The sequence below is a fragment of the Anastrepha obliqua genome, chromosome 1 (genome assembly GCF_027943255.1).
Source record: "Anastrepha obliqua isolate idAnaObli1 chromosome 1, idAnaObli1_1.0, whole genome shotgun sequence".
Classification (NCBI taxonomy): Eukaryota; Metazoa; Arthropoda; class Insecta; order Diptera; family Tephritidae; genus Anastrepha; species Anastrepha obliqua.
The window spans coordinates 69,278,839-69,294,857 of NC_072892.1; the positions used below are offsets into that span (position 1 = coordinate 69,278,839).

The 16,019-nt window shown below is 37.9% G+C and overlaps 1 protein-coding gene across 9 annotated transcripts in view; it reads right to left on the minus strand.

Annotated features, from left to right (window-relative positions):
• LOC129253536 (TLD domain-containing protein 2) overlaps positions 1–16,019 on the minus strand; it is a 323,786-nt gene that overhangs the window by 128,854 nt on the left and 178,913 nt on the right. For 8 of the 9 annotated variants that reach the window (XM_054891966.1, XM_054891965.1, XM_054891964.1 and 5 more), the window contains one exon: positions 4,629–4,946. In XM_054891966.1, the coding sequence (XP_054747941.1) occupies positions 4,629–4,946 (318 nt within the window). Of the gene's footprint in view, positions 1–4,628; positions 4,947–5,237; positions 5,985–16,019 lie in introns of those variants that run through there. The other variant, XM_054891967.1, reaches the window with a different exon arrangement.

Genomic DNA, 16,019 nt, shown 5'->3' on the forward strand with positions numbered 1-16,019 from the left:
TACTGATAGCAGTCTATTTGTGTCAATAAAACGCTACCAATTTAAACTAATTACGACGGAAAATTCTGCAACTATTGCCAGTACAGGTAACCCTCCTATAACGCGGTACTTCTATAGCGCGATTTCGCTACAACGCGGTTTGCGAATTGCGGAATGTTTCTTATAACGCGACTCCTACAACGCGATTTTTAAGCATTTTTTAAATACATATTCTATAAACTGTATTCTATAAACACACAATTATCAAAAATTACTTGTGTATATGTGTATATCTATTATTCGTAGTCTCATAAAGAAATAATAATATGTTTGTATTATACATATGTACATACTAAAAGTGTTTGCTCGGATTTTGAAATAGGACGACCAAGAGCAAAACGTTTGAAGCAAATTATAATAAGCGAGGACGAGGAAGCGGATTTGTAGAAGGTTGAGATTTAAAATCCTCTGAAATATGTAGATTTGAAAATCCGTGTCTATTTTTCCCAGATTTTATTTTCCTTAGTTTTATGTTATTTAAATAAATGAATTGCATTTTGCTGGTTAATTAAATGAATTAATTTATGTTATTATATTGAAATAGACAAATAGAAAAATATCTTTGAAAAATTAATAAATTAATAAATTTTTTTTATTCGATGAAAGGTCTAATATAATTAATTCGGCTGAGAAAACTTTAAAATGTTACTTGCGTGATATTGTTTAAGAAAAGGAAAAATGGAGGAAAAAAAAGTTTCCTACAACGCGATTTTCCTACAACGCGGAGTTTTTCAGGAACCAATTAATCGCGTTGTAGGAGGGTTACCTGTACTGCATCAAAAGCCAATGAAAACACATGAGCACTAATTGTTTCTATTTTTGCAGCAGTGAAAGACCTATTTATAAATCGCGTATTGATTTCATAAATGTTCATAGATTCAATAAATATATACATAAATTATGTTTAATATACCAACTTGCATAATAAAAAATAATTTCAAGGGTTGTTATCTTTCAAATTGTCTCGACTGGAGTCGGAGGGAACATAGTGGAGCGGTGAGCAGAGCATGAAGCGAAGTAGCAATTTTAATTTGTTTAAAATGGGTTTGATATCAATCGTAAATTCTTCCTTAGAAGTTTTTTACTTAATAAAAATTAAGAGAAACGTAAAGAAGAGCTGCAGCATTCTTTCGGTTCCTAGTGGGTCAAGAAAATCAATAGCCATTAGTTATTAGCCAGACAAACATTTTACTATTTCAGTAAACGGATTAACTGATAACGGAGTCGATCAAAAGTGATTACATACTATGAACCAAATAGTATTTTCCTAGCGCAATGAACTTGGTTCTTTTCCGTACAGCTGCAACAAATCATCCTAAGCCTTCTCTGGTAACTAAAACCGAAATGCGAAGGCAAGGCCTATACGTAAGTATGTATACTCGTATTATAGAACACTTAGGCACTTTCTAGTTCAGGATGGCGTAAAAACTCTGCATAATACAAGAGTTTGCAACCTATTTGAAAAACCACTCTTTAAACTGTGTTTACTCTTTATTAACTTCATATTTATGAGTTAGAATTCATCGATCACAAATAAAATGTTAGGGCTAGGACAAAACTGATATTACCTGTCATGTCCGACCGGCTGTCGCAGACCCTCCTGTCATTAAGCATAAAGGACTGTAGCACCTGGTTGGACTCATGGCGGGCCACTTTCTATGGAAAAGGCAGGAATCTCAGACAGTGCACTCTGCCCAGCATGTGGAGAGGAGCACGAAACGGCGGGCCACTTTTTTAGAGAAAATTAAAAAGGGAAGTCGAGTGCAGTACAATGGACTTAATGGTGTCTGAGTGCAGTACTTGCTAGTTGTCCCGACAAAAAAAATGTATGTGAATCACGTGAGCTATGCGCAACTGGCCTTGGGCACTGGGCATACCTGGGGACAAGGTAGAAGATGCTTTGGATATAGAGGCTACGAATTTAAACTAATAGGACCTGAGACCTTCCTGGTCATTAAGGAATAGTCTAGAAGCGAACAGATATAAGATACCACACAGCTGTGGAGCTCTGACCCGCTAAGTGTTTTTTTTTTTGGAAAGGTGTAATGAAATGAGACTTAATCATGTCTTGTCGTTTGTGCGACCTATATCCGGAGACACAACTGTACTTGCTTCGCAAATGCAATGTCAAACACGGTCATCCAATCCAGCCCCATCTTAGGTTTATTTAGGGAACTGGGTTTGGATGAGATATTGTGCATGAGTAAAGGGTACAAAATATCTCAAGGTCTAAGTGCAAATTTACTTTTGTTCTATACTATTCTAAACAAATAAAAAGCCAAATTTAAAAAATATTAACATAAAAACAATTTTCCTCTATACTTAAATCAAGGTAAAATTTGCAATGTTGCATTTGTTTTACCGCTTTTGTGAGTTGCGCGCTTGAAATATGGAAGTTCTGGGATAGTTTTCTCCTTGAGAGCAAATGCTGACAAAGCACAGAAATTTAGTTATTGGCTAATTAAATGTGGGCAAAGATATTCTCTACACGAATGCTAGAATAAAATTGTAGATAAGGTATGCAAGAGAACGATATACATATGTATATATGTATATATATATATAAGGTTGTCAAAAAAGTCTTGCGGTATTTCCGCAAGCTTGTCTTTGCAAGCGCGTAGTTCTAGTTGTATTCGTCGCATCGGTTCACGCTAGAGCTTTTTGGAAAGCTCTTTTCACGTGCTAACACGTGTTTGATTAATTGTTGTTTGCTTTTAGTCGTTTGTGAGTTATAGCGTCGCAAACATGGAGCAAAATAAAGAGAAAATACGGCATATTTTACAGTACTACTACGATAAAGGCAAAAATGCATTTCATGCTGCCAATAAAATTTGTGCAGTTTATGGACCCGATACAGTTTTCATTTCCACCGCACAACGATGGTTTCAACGTTTTCGTTCTGGTGCAGAGGTGATCGAAGATGCGCCACGGTCCGGAAGGCCTGTCGTCAAAAATTGCGATAAAATCGCTGAATTGATCGAAAGAGACGGATATAGTAGCAGCCGTAGCATTGGCCAAGAGCTGGGCATGAGTCATCAAACCGTTATAAACCATTTGAAGAAGCTTGGATTCAAAAAGAAGCTCTATGTATGGGTGCCACACGACTTGACGCAAAAAAATATTTTTGCCCGTATGGATGCATGCGAATCGCTTCTGAATCGCAACAAAATCGACCCGTTTTTGAAGCGGATGGTGACTGGCGATGAAAAGTGGGTCACTTACAACGTGAAGCGCAAACGGTCGTGGTCGAAAAGCGGTGAAGCTGCCCAGACGGTGGCCAAGCCTGGATTGACGGCCAGGAAGGTTCTTCTGTGTGTTTGGTGGGTTTAGCAGGGAATCATCCACTATGAGCTGCTCCCCTATGGCCAAACGCTCAATTCGGACCTGTATTGCCAACAACTGGACCGCTTGAATGCCGCACTCATGCAGAAGAGGCCATCTTCGATCAACAGAGGCCGAATTGTCTTCCATCAGGACAACGCCAGGCCACACACATCTTTGGTGACGCGCCAGAAGCTCCGGGAGCTCGGATGGGAGGTTCTTTTGCATCCACCGTATAGTCCGGATCTCGCACCAAGTGATTACCACCTATTTCTGTCCATGGCGAACGAGCTTGGTAGTCGGAAGTTGTCCTCAAGAGAGTCCTGTGAAAATTGGCTCTCCGAGTTTTTTGTCAATAGGGAAGCGAGCTTCTATAAGAGGGGCATTATGAAGTTGGCATCTCGTTGGGAACTCGTCATCGAACAAAACGGCGCATATTTGACTTAAATCGCATTATTATAACCAATTTTATGAACAATTGAAAATTCAATAAAAATACCGCAAGACTTTTTTGACAACCTTATATAATTGACGCTTACACTCTTTTAGGGTGTTTGGCCGAGCTCCTCCTCCTATTTGTGCTATTTGTGAGGTGCGTCTTGATGTTTTTCCACAAATCGAGGGACCTATAATTTTAAGCCGATTCCGAAGGCGGCTTCGGAGCTTTTTCATGGCAGAAATACATCCGGAAGTTTGCCATTGCTTGCCGAGGGGCGATCGCTATTAAAAAACTTTCTTCTTTATTTTGGTGTTTCACCGAGATTCGAACCTACCTTTTCTCTGAATTCCGAATGGTAGTCACGCACTTACCCATTTGGCTTCGGCGGCTGCGTACGAGGATTAGAGAATCAAAATTGTGAGCTGTTTCCAAAAAACAAGGCTTAAAAAACTGAGATAATCTTTATAATTCACCTCAGATTTTGAAATGAATTATTGACTCAGGGACTGAGCTAATAAACCACATGGACTGAACACTGCCTGGAAATGGAATTTTCCTGTTCAAATCGAAATTGAATAATTTTAGAAATAATTATAAATGTATACTTGCACATACGTATATTCAATAATGTATGAAGGTATGTATGTAAGAAGGCTTGGTTCGAAATAGGGGATTTACCGCTTACCGCTTCTGATCTTAAAAATGCGATTAAAATATTTCTAAGCCTTTGTTTATTTGCAGCTTCATATGTATTTCCTGATGTTGGTTAATAGAATTTTCTTCAATTCTTTTATTTTGTTAATTTTTATTTTTAAGCTTTGCAACTCACCGTTCTCATCATTTTGCTCGTCGGTAGATGATAACTTGCGTTCGATGGGGCTCGATTTGCCCGAAATGCTGGCGTTGGAGCCCTTCTCGTCGATACCAGTCGCACTGCCGCTAACAGAATCACTCTTGGCTGCCGCACTCTTATCCGGTACCAGCAACTGTTGGCCCGGATAGATGAATGAACTGTTCAAACGATTGATGTGTGTCAACTCTGAAGGTGTGGTGTCGAAGCGTGCGGCCACCGAAGTCAGGGTATCACGATTTCCGACCGTATAGGATATGGTTGGTATGGTGGGCAACGATGACTTTTTGCGCTCATCTAAAACATAGGATAAACACGGGGACGAAGGTACGGTAGGAAAACCAGGCGGTTGATTGGAGAAGGTGGAGCAGAGGAAAAGAAAAGAATGAAAGAAAAAAATACAAATAAATAAATTAATATATAGAAAAAACGTATTTTAAATAATAACAACAAAATTTAATAAATAAACAATAGAACAGTTATTTAATACGAAAGATTTACAGAAAAATGTGTTAGTACACCTGTATGCACGTACATACATATGTATAAGTATAAACAAATATTAGACGGAGGAATACACAAACGCACTTTTCTTATAAGACGAGTCATTTCTTGTTGCTGTATTCACTATTGCTTTTGGCGTTTGCTCAAAGATCACAAATTCGTCATAGGCGTTAGTAGAAAGCTTTTGCAATAATTTTTTGCGCTTATCAGTGACGTCGATGTTTTCGCCAACGTCGGCGCTAGCATCGTCGCTAAATTTCTGCGTTTCCAACAATTCACTTATCTCATTTGTTTGGCGCAGGTAAACAACAACAAAAGCACGTACATCTTCTATATGTCTAAATATTTCAACACTTTTCATTTTGCCGCCTGCAAGCCATGCTGATGAACGCACACATATGCAAGTAGTAGTAGCAGAGCAGTAAGACACAACGTAGCATTGGTTTTTAAATAACTGCACTTTTGGAAATTCAAGCAACCACTCTTAATTCATAATTTTCGCTGACTGCGTTACATTCTTCAAAGAATTTCGTTTTTTCCCCACATGTTTCACTTTCATAGAATTACAGATCGAGTGGAAGACTTCGATTACAAAGTTTCATAGACGACGTCTTAAAAGACTTTAATCAAATACCACCACACCTCTGCGTTTTTGTTTTTTTTTTTGTTTTTTCGTTCCACTAGTGACTTTTCTCGCCTGAAACACCCACGCACACGAGTTGTTAATCACTGGTCCAACAACAAAAACCGCAACTAGCGATCACTCACTGGCATTGACTTAGACCTAGACCGATGGAGAACTATGCAATTTGCGGCCGGCAGCGCACCAGTGCTTGAAATTCGAAAGCAAAAATGCAACTAATTGTTGGGTTTGTGTAAGTTTCTATTGGCGATCTGAGCGCGCTTGAATGCTGTGTGTTTTTGTTTTATTTGTTTTTTTCTGTTTTTTATTATTAAACTTCATTACGTTCTCAGATTCGAGAGACATTGTTTGTATTTTGTTGATTTTGCTTGTTACTGTATAAGCGAATTGCGCTGTTTGTTTATGATAAGTTTCTAGAGGATGGTTGTTGCAATTCAGCTGTGTTATCGTTTTGTATTTGCTCAAATTGAAGTTGCTGCCGCGCCAAAAATTGTTAACCAATCAGCAGTTTGTTTACGAGTGAAATAAACGCCACTGTACAGTGGCTCACAGTCAAAATGATGCAGCAGTCACTAATGGCAATATTAACCTTGCGTTGGACACCTTTTTTAAAACCTTCAGTTGGGCTCCCGGGTCTGGCCTTTTTTGTCCTGTTCGAGGATCCTTTTTAAAAGGTTATATCCATAAATCGATAGAAAATTAAATTTTAGGAAGGTACCTGGAAGCACAAGTCGTCAGCTATATAGATATATGTTAATTTCACGACCCAAATCGAAAAAGCCAATCTGGCCACACCCGGGTGCTCAACAGAGGGTTAAGTTAAAATCTTGTAAATATATTACACCAACAACTGTTATACTGTTATAACTTAATTTCATAAATTTATGTATGTACATATTTTGAAGAGGGAAAAAATTATACTGCCCGTACGAAACAAAACCTTCATATACGCAAATACATAAGTAGTCAGAGCCAAAATGATGCCCGCGCATTTACTGTTACAGATTTGGCTCATTTGGAATTTCCGCACATTGTTCAAACTCCAGCGCCATCGCCAAATTTAAATGTTGTTAAGAGCCTATGGCTGTCTTTAAATAAAGAGTTTCGAAAATATGGACATCGAAACAATCTCATTCTAAAAAGTCGATAACAGAGAAATGATAAAAAATGTCTTCTGAAAGGGTGATCAATTTAGAGGCATCGGATTTTAAATTGAAATAAAACAATGAAAATTCAAATTGCTGGACAATCTTTATTATTTTTGTGTAGAACCATTCATGAAATTTTATTTTTAATCCGCTGGTTCATTCACATTTAATCAATACTTCACCGATGATTCGTCCAGCTCATAAGCTGCAACAAACGATTGTTTTCAATGGATGTAATGGCTGTCTTTCAATGGCCTTGGGTTGCTCTTCAGCCAAAATATGACAATTTTTCTTATTGACGTATCCATTAAGCCAAAAATGAGTTGGCCTGAGCGCGCGATGAACACTTTTTGCACAGCGTCGGTTTTCGTAAGACAATTGTACGATATATAAACGTTGCTGAGACGTTTTCATGAGGAAATTTCAATGAATACTGAAAAAATTATGATTTTAGTTTGACAGCAGTCACGCGAGATCTATCAAAAAGAACTTATTGGAAAAAGTACCTCCAATCTGATCACCCTTCACTAAGAAGTTGCTGAAGTCAGTTTCAAAGAGGAATTGACTTTTTAGTTTGTGCTATGTTTCCTGAACATTTTATAGTATATAGCCTTGGCTAATTGGCACGCCACTAAAATACAATTAATTTCAAGTGCGGCTACGAAAGTGACCGCTGATTTTTGCAAATCTGTCTAGTGTGTTTAACCTTTGATTACAACAATAATTTGTATTATGGCAAAAGCCTCGGCACGCTTGGTGGGTAGAGTCTAAAAAGTTGTATTTTAATATTGAATATTTTGGCATTTTAAATTTGGAATAATATTTAGTGCAAAATTATCAAGCGGATATAAATAATTTATTTTTATCAAAATGCCTAAAAGAAGTGAACTTTGTTACGGCAAAAGAGTGACGATCAAAGTTTTAAGTGAGGAAGGAAAGTCCCAGATTGAGACTGCCTATTTGGTGGGATGTTCGCGGCGCGCAGTCGAATGTGTGATTAAGCGATTTGCGGAGCCAAAACCCCACCATACTAAATCAAAAAGTGGAAGAAAACGCCTTACTAGAAAAAAATACAGAAAGATCGAAAATTTATACGCGAGTCTTTCAAGGGTCGTAAAAAATACTCTTTTATCATTGTATTTGCCCTGTCGGAAGAAATTAGAAAATCCGTTATTACGCAGATAGCTAGAATAAGGCTTCTGGAAACAGGTTTCGGAAAAGTCGTTTAGAATGGGCTCTCCGATACCAATATTTTACGGAGAAAGACTGGTCGAATGTTCTGTGGTCTCATGGATCAAACTTCGAGGGAGGCTTAGTTTGTATCCTTTTAAATACCAAAAACCATAGTTTCTTACCTTAGTCCAATTTCGAGGAAATAACACAAATCTTATTAAGAGAATTTGTTTCCCTTTTCTACAGGTAATTGGAACATGTGGTGTGACATTCGTGATTCGACGGGTTGCCGAGGAATACCATCCAGATTGCGTGGTACCCACTGCTAAGCATGGGGGAGGCAGCATTATAATCTGGGACTGTATGGATGCGCATGGTGTCGGCAAAATGTTCGTTTTGCGGGAGTCGCATGGGCAATCAAAGGTACACAAATGTATTAGAAACTGTACTTTTGCCTTCGTTAACGCGCATTTTTGGTGAAACTAATTCAGATAGAGTTAATTCCAACAGGACAGTGTTGCTTGTCACAATTAAGTGACTACGATGCGTTGGTTTAGAGACAACAACATTGTTTTGTTAGATTGGCCTGCACAGTCTCCAGAGCTAAACCTCATAAAGCACATGTTGCTTATTTTAAAAGGTACGATAAAGGAATACAGCATAACATGGCAAATAGTCCTGAAGAATGCTTTAATTCACTAGTGGCGCGCAATAAGTACAGGCGAATGTGCAAAGCTTGTACGCAGCGTGCCACAGAGGATTGAGTTTGAAAATTTTACTGCTTTACTTCGGCTGTAAGCCACTGTAGAGCTTTAAATTTCTTTCAATCCAGTTGTGGCAGCATGAAATACCCTATAATCGGCATTCTAGCCTAGGGTACATAGTGCAAGGCCATGGACTACTTTGTGAATAATGACTGAATAAGCAGGTGTTTACGTGGATCCATAATAGCCAAGCTGCATCGAGCTGCCTAAGAACTCCAACAGAGATTGGTTAATACAATTGCCTCCATTCTGAGGTTAACGGAATGTGGCAATTGAGTTTCGTGCATTTGGTTATAAAATTGCGTCGTTATACAGGGTGGCTGATGAAAGCCGCTACCAAAAAAAAAATTGAATAACTTTTTTTCTTTTTAAGTTATCTGTTCCATTTTTGTTTTAATTTGCAGATTGATCTTTAAAATTTATTAAAATGGATAACTGGGACACGCAAACAAGAATTTGGATAGTCCGCCGCTATCACGCACTGGAGTCCGTAGTTTTGGTACAGAGAGAGTACAGGCGGATGTTTGGCGGCGATCCCCCGAGCAGATGGACCATAATGAGACTGGTGAATAATTTTGCTGACCAAGGAACAGTCGCAAGAAGGCCTTATCATCGAAACCCACCAGTTCGGACGGAGGAAACGATCGCTGCTGTAGCTGCAGCTATACAAAGCAATCCAAGGGTTTCAACAAGAAGCTTATCTGCTCAACTTGGTGTCAGCCGACAGTCTTTGCAAACAATAATGCACAAAGATTTAGACTTATTTCCCTACAAAATTCAAATGGTTAACAAACTGAATGCAGCAGACTTGCCGATTCGCTTGGAATTTTGCCAGAAGATCCTGCAAATGGTGGAAGAAGGCCAAAACATGTTAAACTGCCTTTTCATGTCTGATGAGGCCCATTTCGATTTCAACGGCAATGTGAACAAACAAAATTGTCGAATATGGAGTACTTCTAACCCACAGATACTCCACGAGACGGAATTGCAGCCTCTTCGCGTGACAGTGTGGTGTGCGGTTTCTTCACGCTGTATTGTCGGGCCTTATTTTTTTTGAAGAAAATGGTCACACCGTTACGGTTACTGGAGACCGTTATTTGAAAATGCTGAAAGAATTTTTCTATCCAGAACTACGCCGAAAGAGAATTCCTTTCAACTCTGTGTGGTTTCAACAAGATGGGGCAACGCCTCACATAGCCCAGACTGTTATGACAGAGTTGCGACGAAAATTTCCCAATAAACTGATTTCAAGAAACTCCGAATTTCGTTGGCCCCCCAGGTCGCCTGACCTTACTGCACCTGACTTTTTCTTGTGGGGTTTATGTAAACAAGAAGTTTATAAAACAAAGCCAACAAATTTGGATGAACTAAAACAATCCATTCGGGCAACAATTGCGGCTATTCCTGTCGCAACTCTCAAAGCAGCAATGAACAACTTTTTACTAAGATGCCGCACTTGTGTCAACGAGCATGGGGGGCATTTAAATTCAATTATTTTTAAAACTAGTTAAGCTACATTTAATAAAATTTAATGACCTTCAACTTGAAAAAAAAAAAATAAATGAATTCCATACACTAAAAAAAAAGTTATTTGAGTTTCTTAATGTAGCAAAATTCATCAGCCAGTATTTATATATCTGGAAAGCGGGGACATATCTTTCTTTAGTTATAGTGGCAGTTTGAAATGGATGACACGTTCAATTTGTGTTTTATTCGTTTTTATCGAAAGTAACTTTTGGAGTGGCGTCGTAGGAATGAGTGACTCATATTGCAAGAAACGTGCTATGATTCCGAGACTTGTTAACAAATGGTGGGGAGCGATCAATTAAAGCGAATATGTGCAGGTGTGGCAGCTGAAGGCAATGTTGATCGTTATTTCTCGATAATCACGTTGTCATTCATCGTCAAATAACGGTAGCTATAAGGGACTTTTGTAAAAACGGTGGGGCCGAAGTTGTACACCCAATAAGTATAAATTTCTCACTCTGAGGGCCCCATTTCCACGGAATCCATTTATTTATTGCAATCTGTAATTGCAGTCTTTGTGAATTAAGGTAGTACCGACCACCGAGTAAGCTCTTAAACTGCTTAAGATAGAATTTTATTGTACATTCAACTCTGTTAGATTGCAAAGTCGCTGTGCACGCGGTGAAATGGAGCTGTTGTCTATCTCTTATTCGTTCATCGGCTCGAACAGGTAGAAAGGCTAAAGCGCACGCCTTCCTCTAAAGAAACTGGAAAGATAAAACTCATTGAGGAAAAGTCTAATCCGACAGAACGAGTGTCAATGGTCTGATTGTTAATGTTCAGCTTGATATTCTATAACTGGTAAGTAATGAAGGTCAATGCAAAGCCTTCCACGGCAACAAGTCAGCTTGTTAATACCGTTAAATTTTGGTAAATAATAAACAAAAATGTTCTTAATCGGTAAACATATATCTAAACAGGGAGACTCCGTGCGTCAAAAATAAATATTAACGCTGGGCGGTGTCAAAAGCTGGATGCCGCCTAAAGTAACCTAAAGTTGGTTACGGAAGTTCACGCAGCTAACAAGTAGTATTTTCTAGGGAATGACGGTGGGAATAAAATCCACTATTCTTGCCAAGTTAACTATATTGTTAAGTTAACTATATATACATTTCAAGACAAAACCTCGAGCGGATCCAAGAGTCTTAGATCTTCGGTAGTCCAGCTCACCTGCCAGCCTGCGCCTTCGTCTTTGAAAAAGCCTTTAGAAAAAGTATCAAATCTATATAGTATATGCCTAGTTTTGATCGTAGTGAACACGAAGCTCGTCGACTGCAAATCGGCACCCCATCTGAACAGATTTATCGGAATATCCACCCGGCATGATGTCGTAAGTGCTGTATTCAGAAATTAATTGCTATCTATTTCAAGTGAGAAGATCTTTTGCTGACTCGAGAGATCCGCCATAAGTTAACATAGCGGTGAAGAGATTTAATGTTGAACTAACAACTAAGTGTCGTTTTGAAGCCAAAATCAGCAGATGACTGATAAACTCAACCAGAATGTGATTGAAAGCTGTGATTGGACAAAGCTTACAGAGTTTGTATTCAAACGATCCAGAGTCGTTCTTCATTTCCTTAATAAAGTTGAATATCGACAGAGTTAGTCATTATTGCTGAAGCTTCTACAGTACAGGGTCCGGCACTCGAAGTGTAACCAGCTTCAGACCGCTCGCGCAGCTGATGCAGGAACATCAGCTGTCTGTTAGTTGGCTAAATAGCAGTTCAGAGTATTGTTTACAAGCGCGTGGAAGCATTTTGCCAATAGTAAACGCGAAAAAAAAGAAACCAGTAATGGATTTCAAACGAACTAGTGTGATTGTATTATATTTGACTGGAAAATCACAACCAGCGATTGTTCGTGAACTCGAGCACCTTAAAGTAAATAAAGTTTTTATTTATCCCACCATTACTCTTTACAATGATGCTGGTAGCATCGCGAAACGTCATGGAGGTGGCCATCAAAAGACTGCAACGTCACGTGAAATGATTAAAAAAGCGAGGAAGCGATTTGAGCGAAATCCCAGGCAAAGTGCCAATCAAATGGCGAAAGAACTGAAAATATATGATATACATGAAAAATTATCTCAAAGTTAAGCCTTACAAGATCCAAACGGCGCATGATCTCACACCAAAGTAGCAACAAGTCAAACTTGAGAGAGTGAAGGAGTTGCTTATCTCAAAGTTAAGCCTTACAAGATCCAAACGGCGCATGATCTCACACCAAAGTAGCAACAAGTCAAACTTGAGAGAGTGAAGGAGTTGCTTCGCTTGGCCGAAAGCGTTCTATTTTCGAGTATTGTGTTTTCTGACGAGACAATTTTTCAAATTGAGCAATTCGTAAACTCCCAAAACGATAGGATTTATTTGACCGACCTTTCATACGAGAATTTGAGTCATTGATTAGCCACCAGAAGGCAGCTCCCACCACAGGTAATGGTTTGTGCCGCTGTAATCGCAGATGGGCGCTCTCCAATCCAATCTATCCCGGTGCCAAAGTAAATGCAAAACATTATTGGGAAAGTAAGCTGTGGGCAGACAAACATTTCGGTGGCAGGCTATGGACGTTTCAACAGGACTCGGCCCCGTCTCAAAATGCTCGAGTGAACCAAGAATAACTAAAAAACAACGTTCTGAACTTCATAACGTCCACACAATGACTCTCAAATTCACCGGACGCGAATCCGATGGATTATTCTGTTTGGGCCATTTGGGGGAGCCAGGTTCGATTTAAAAGATTCATCAGCCTCGAGACGCTGAAAAAAGCCATTGTTCGCGAGTGGGCCAAATACCTGCAGGTCACATTCGGGCAGCTTGCGACTCGTTTCTGGACCATCTCAAGGCCATAGTCAAGGCAAAAGGTGGTCATATCGAGCAAAAGTAAAGTGATTCTTAAATTTGTATTATTTTCACGATTTTTTTACTTGGAATTGAATAAAAGTAATTTTCCAAACTATATTTATGGTCTTTTTAATTGGTTACACTGCGAGTGCCGGACCCTGTAATTATTGTCAGCTACATACATATGTACATATACTCATCCTTCTTGCGGGAGTGGCAGAACAGATTCGCGTTACATTGGCAAAATAAGGTTTTGGCTAATTTGCAGGTTAAACTTTCAACTGTTCAGCATTGATCCATGATAGTAAACCACTCTTCATTGTTGCCTCAAACGGAATCATTTACTGCCTTTTAGCCCGACGCCGTTGAAGCAACTCGTTTCTAAGACCCGCCGTTGCATGACTTCGATGACGTCAAATAATAGGTACATCGATTTAAGAAGGGTTGGGAAAGCTGCTCTAATAACAGAAGAAATTAAAAATAAGCTTGAATACGTAAGGGCGCCATATTAATGAGTTGTTTTCTCAAAGACTGATAAATAACTGTTGATGTTTAAAACAGAAGAGTCAAGCGAAATTTCATAACAATCGAAAGTCTCGTTACTTGTAAAATCGTACTTTTTGTGATTTTCCGATTAGTTGTGTGGAACGAATGTTGCATTTTGAGTATTTTTTAATTTCTTCTCTGTGAATTGATGTATTTTACTTTCTTTTACAAGAATAAATAACGAAATATTTACTTTAATTTGATATTTCATGTGCTATAATTTTTAATTTTTTGTATTATGATTGAATGGTTTCAAAGTCGACGTTGCATGTATCTGCTTTGCTGGTGAGTCAGTGTATGTATGTACATACATATGTATGTCTCAGAACCAAAAAAGGGTTAGAGATTTTAAAAAAATACTACATACTACATTTTGGTTTGTTAAATTTGTTTACTGAATTTTTATCATACATGACGGCTTAAAAAATGCGTATATTTATGTGCATATGTATGTTATGTATGGATGTATGTATATAAAATTTGAATTTCTTTAATCTTCAGTGGCGTAATGTTGGAGCAACCGCACTGCCGCTACACTCCAGAATAATTATTTGTCCTTTGAAATTGAGCGATTTTTACTACACTGGCATTCATTTCCAATCGACGCCGCGTTTTGTTTATTATTTTAACGGTACAATTAACACGTTGACTGCCAAGGCCATTTTCAGAAAACTGGCCAAAAATGACATTTTGATTTTTTCACATTATAATACTAAAAACTCTATTTCTAGATCATTGGTATCATCAAAAATCAAAAATTATGTTTTTTAAAGGAGAAAAAGGATCTACGAATTATCTCGTAGTTGGCGTCTGGGAAAAAACTCGCTAGGAACTATCTCGTAGTAGGTAGGTAGGTCCTTTTTTCCTAAAAAAAACATCATTTTTGCTTTCTATAGTATTTTGTTTTATAGTTATTATTATTTACTATAATTATCATAATTTTATTATTATTTTCTTTCTTTTTAGATTTATAAACATTCTCTAAAATTTCTGTTATAATTATAAAGAACCCAATATGAATAAGAAAAGGTCACTGAATCAAAGTGAAATTGAGTACAACGCAAACTTCTGAATCACTTAGTCAGAAGTTGATTTCAGCGATGGTAGTAACGACATTTATGAGCCTTCTGAGAATACAAGTGATAGTGAAGATGAAGTCATCTCTGAACCTGAAGACGTCTCCGAATCTGATAATAATGACGATGATTTTCAAGCAACAACGTCAAATGAGAATGATGATTTGTGGACAGATGTTCAACACAATCCTGAATTATTTCTTTTCGAAGAAAATGTTGGAGTGAAATTAGATACATCAAATTTTACAGTACAAACGCTGGTGGATTTATTTTTTTCGGATGGATTTCTTGCATTACTGGTAGAACAAACTAATTTATATGCTGCGCAAAAAATTGCAACATTGGAAAATGGGAATCAAAATGATATAAAAAAATCTAAAAGGATATCAAATTGGCAAGACGTAAGTGCTACAGAGATGAAAGTTTTTATTGCACTTTTATTGCAAATGGGACCTTTTCCAACAATAGAACATTATTGGAACATAAACAAGCTATATAATGTAAACTTTTGGGGCACACATATGAGCCGCAATCGATTCTAGTTGATACTTCGTTATTTTCATTTGGTTGATAACTCACAACCATCTACCGACATCATTTCAACGATGTTATGCGTGAAAACTATGTACCAAGTAAAAATATTTGTATTGAGGAATCCATGATGCTATGGCGGGGAAGATTGCTTTTCCGCCAATACATAAAAAATAAAAAACACAAATATGGTGTCAAACTATATGAACTATGTGAGTCCGACGGTCTTGTAATAAAAATAAAATTTTACAGCGGAAAATCTGAGGAAACTACCCATAATGTAGGTCACACTGCTGACGTTGTTTTAGATTTACTTGAGGACTATCTCGATAAAGGCTACGCGCTTTACATGGATAATTTTTATAATTCAGTTAGTCTTTCAAAACTGTTATATACCAGGTGTATAAGCTTAAATCCGCTGATTGCTCGTAGATGGCGTTAGTGAGCATATCAAGTTACCATAGAAATGCCATATTTTTTTTTGCATGGGTTCGACATATGATTTCATACAGCAACACACTTTTTTCCTTGCGTAATCATGTTTAATTTTGTGCCAAAAAAAGAGCAAATGCGGGAAGCTCTACTTTTTTGCTTTAATTTGAAAAAATCGGCTGCCGA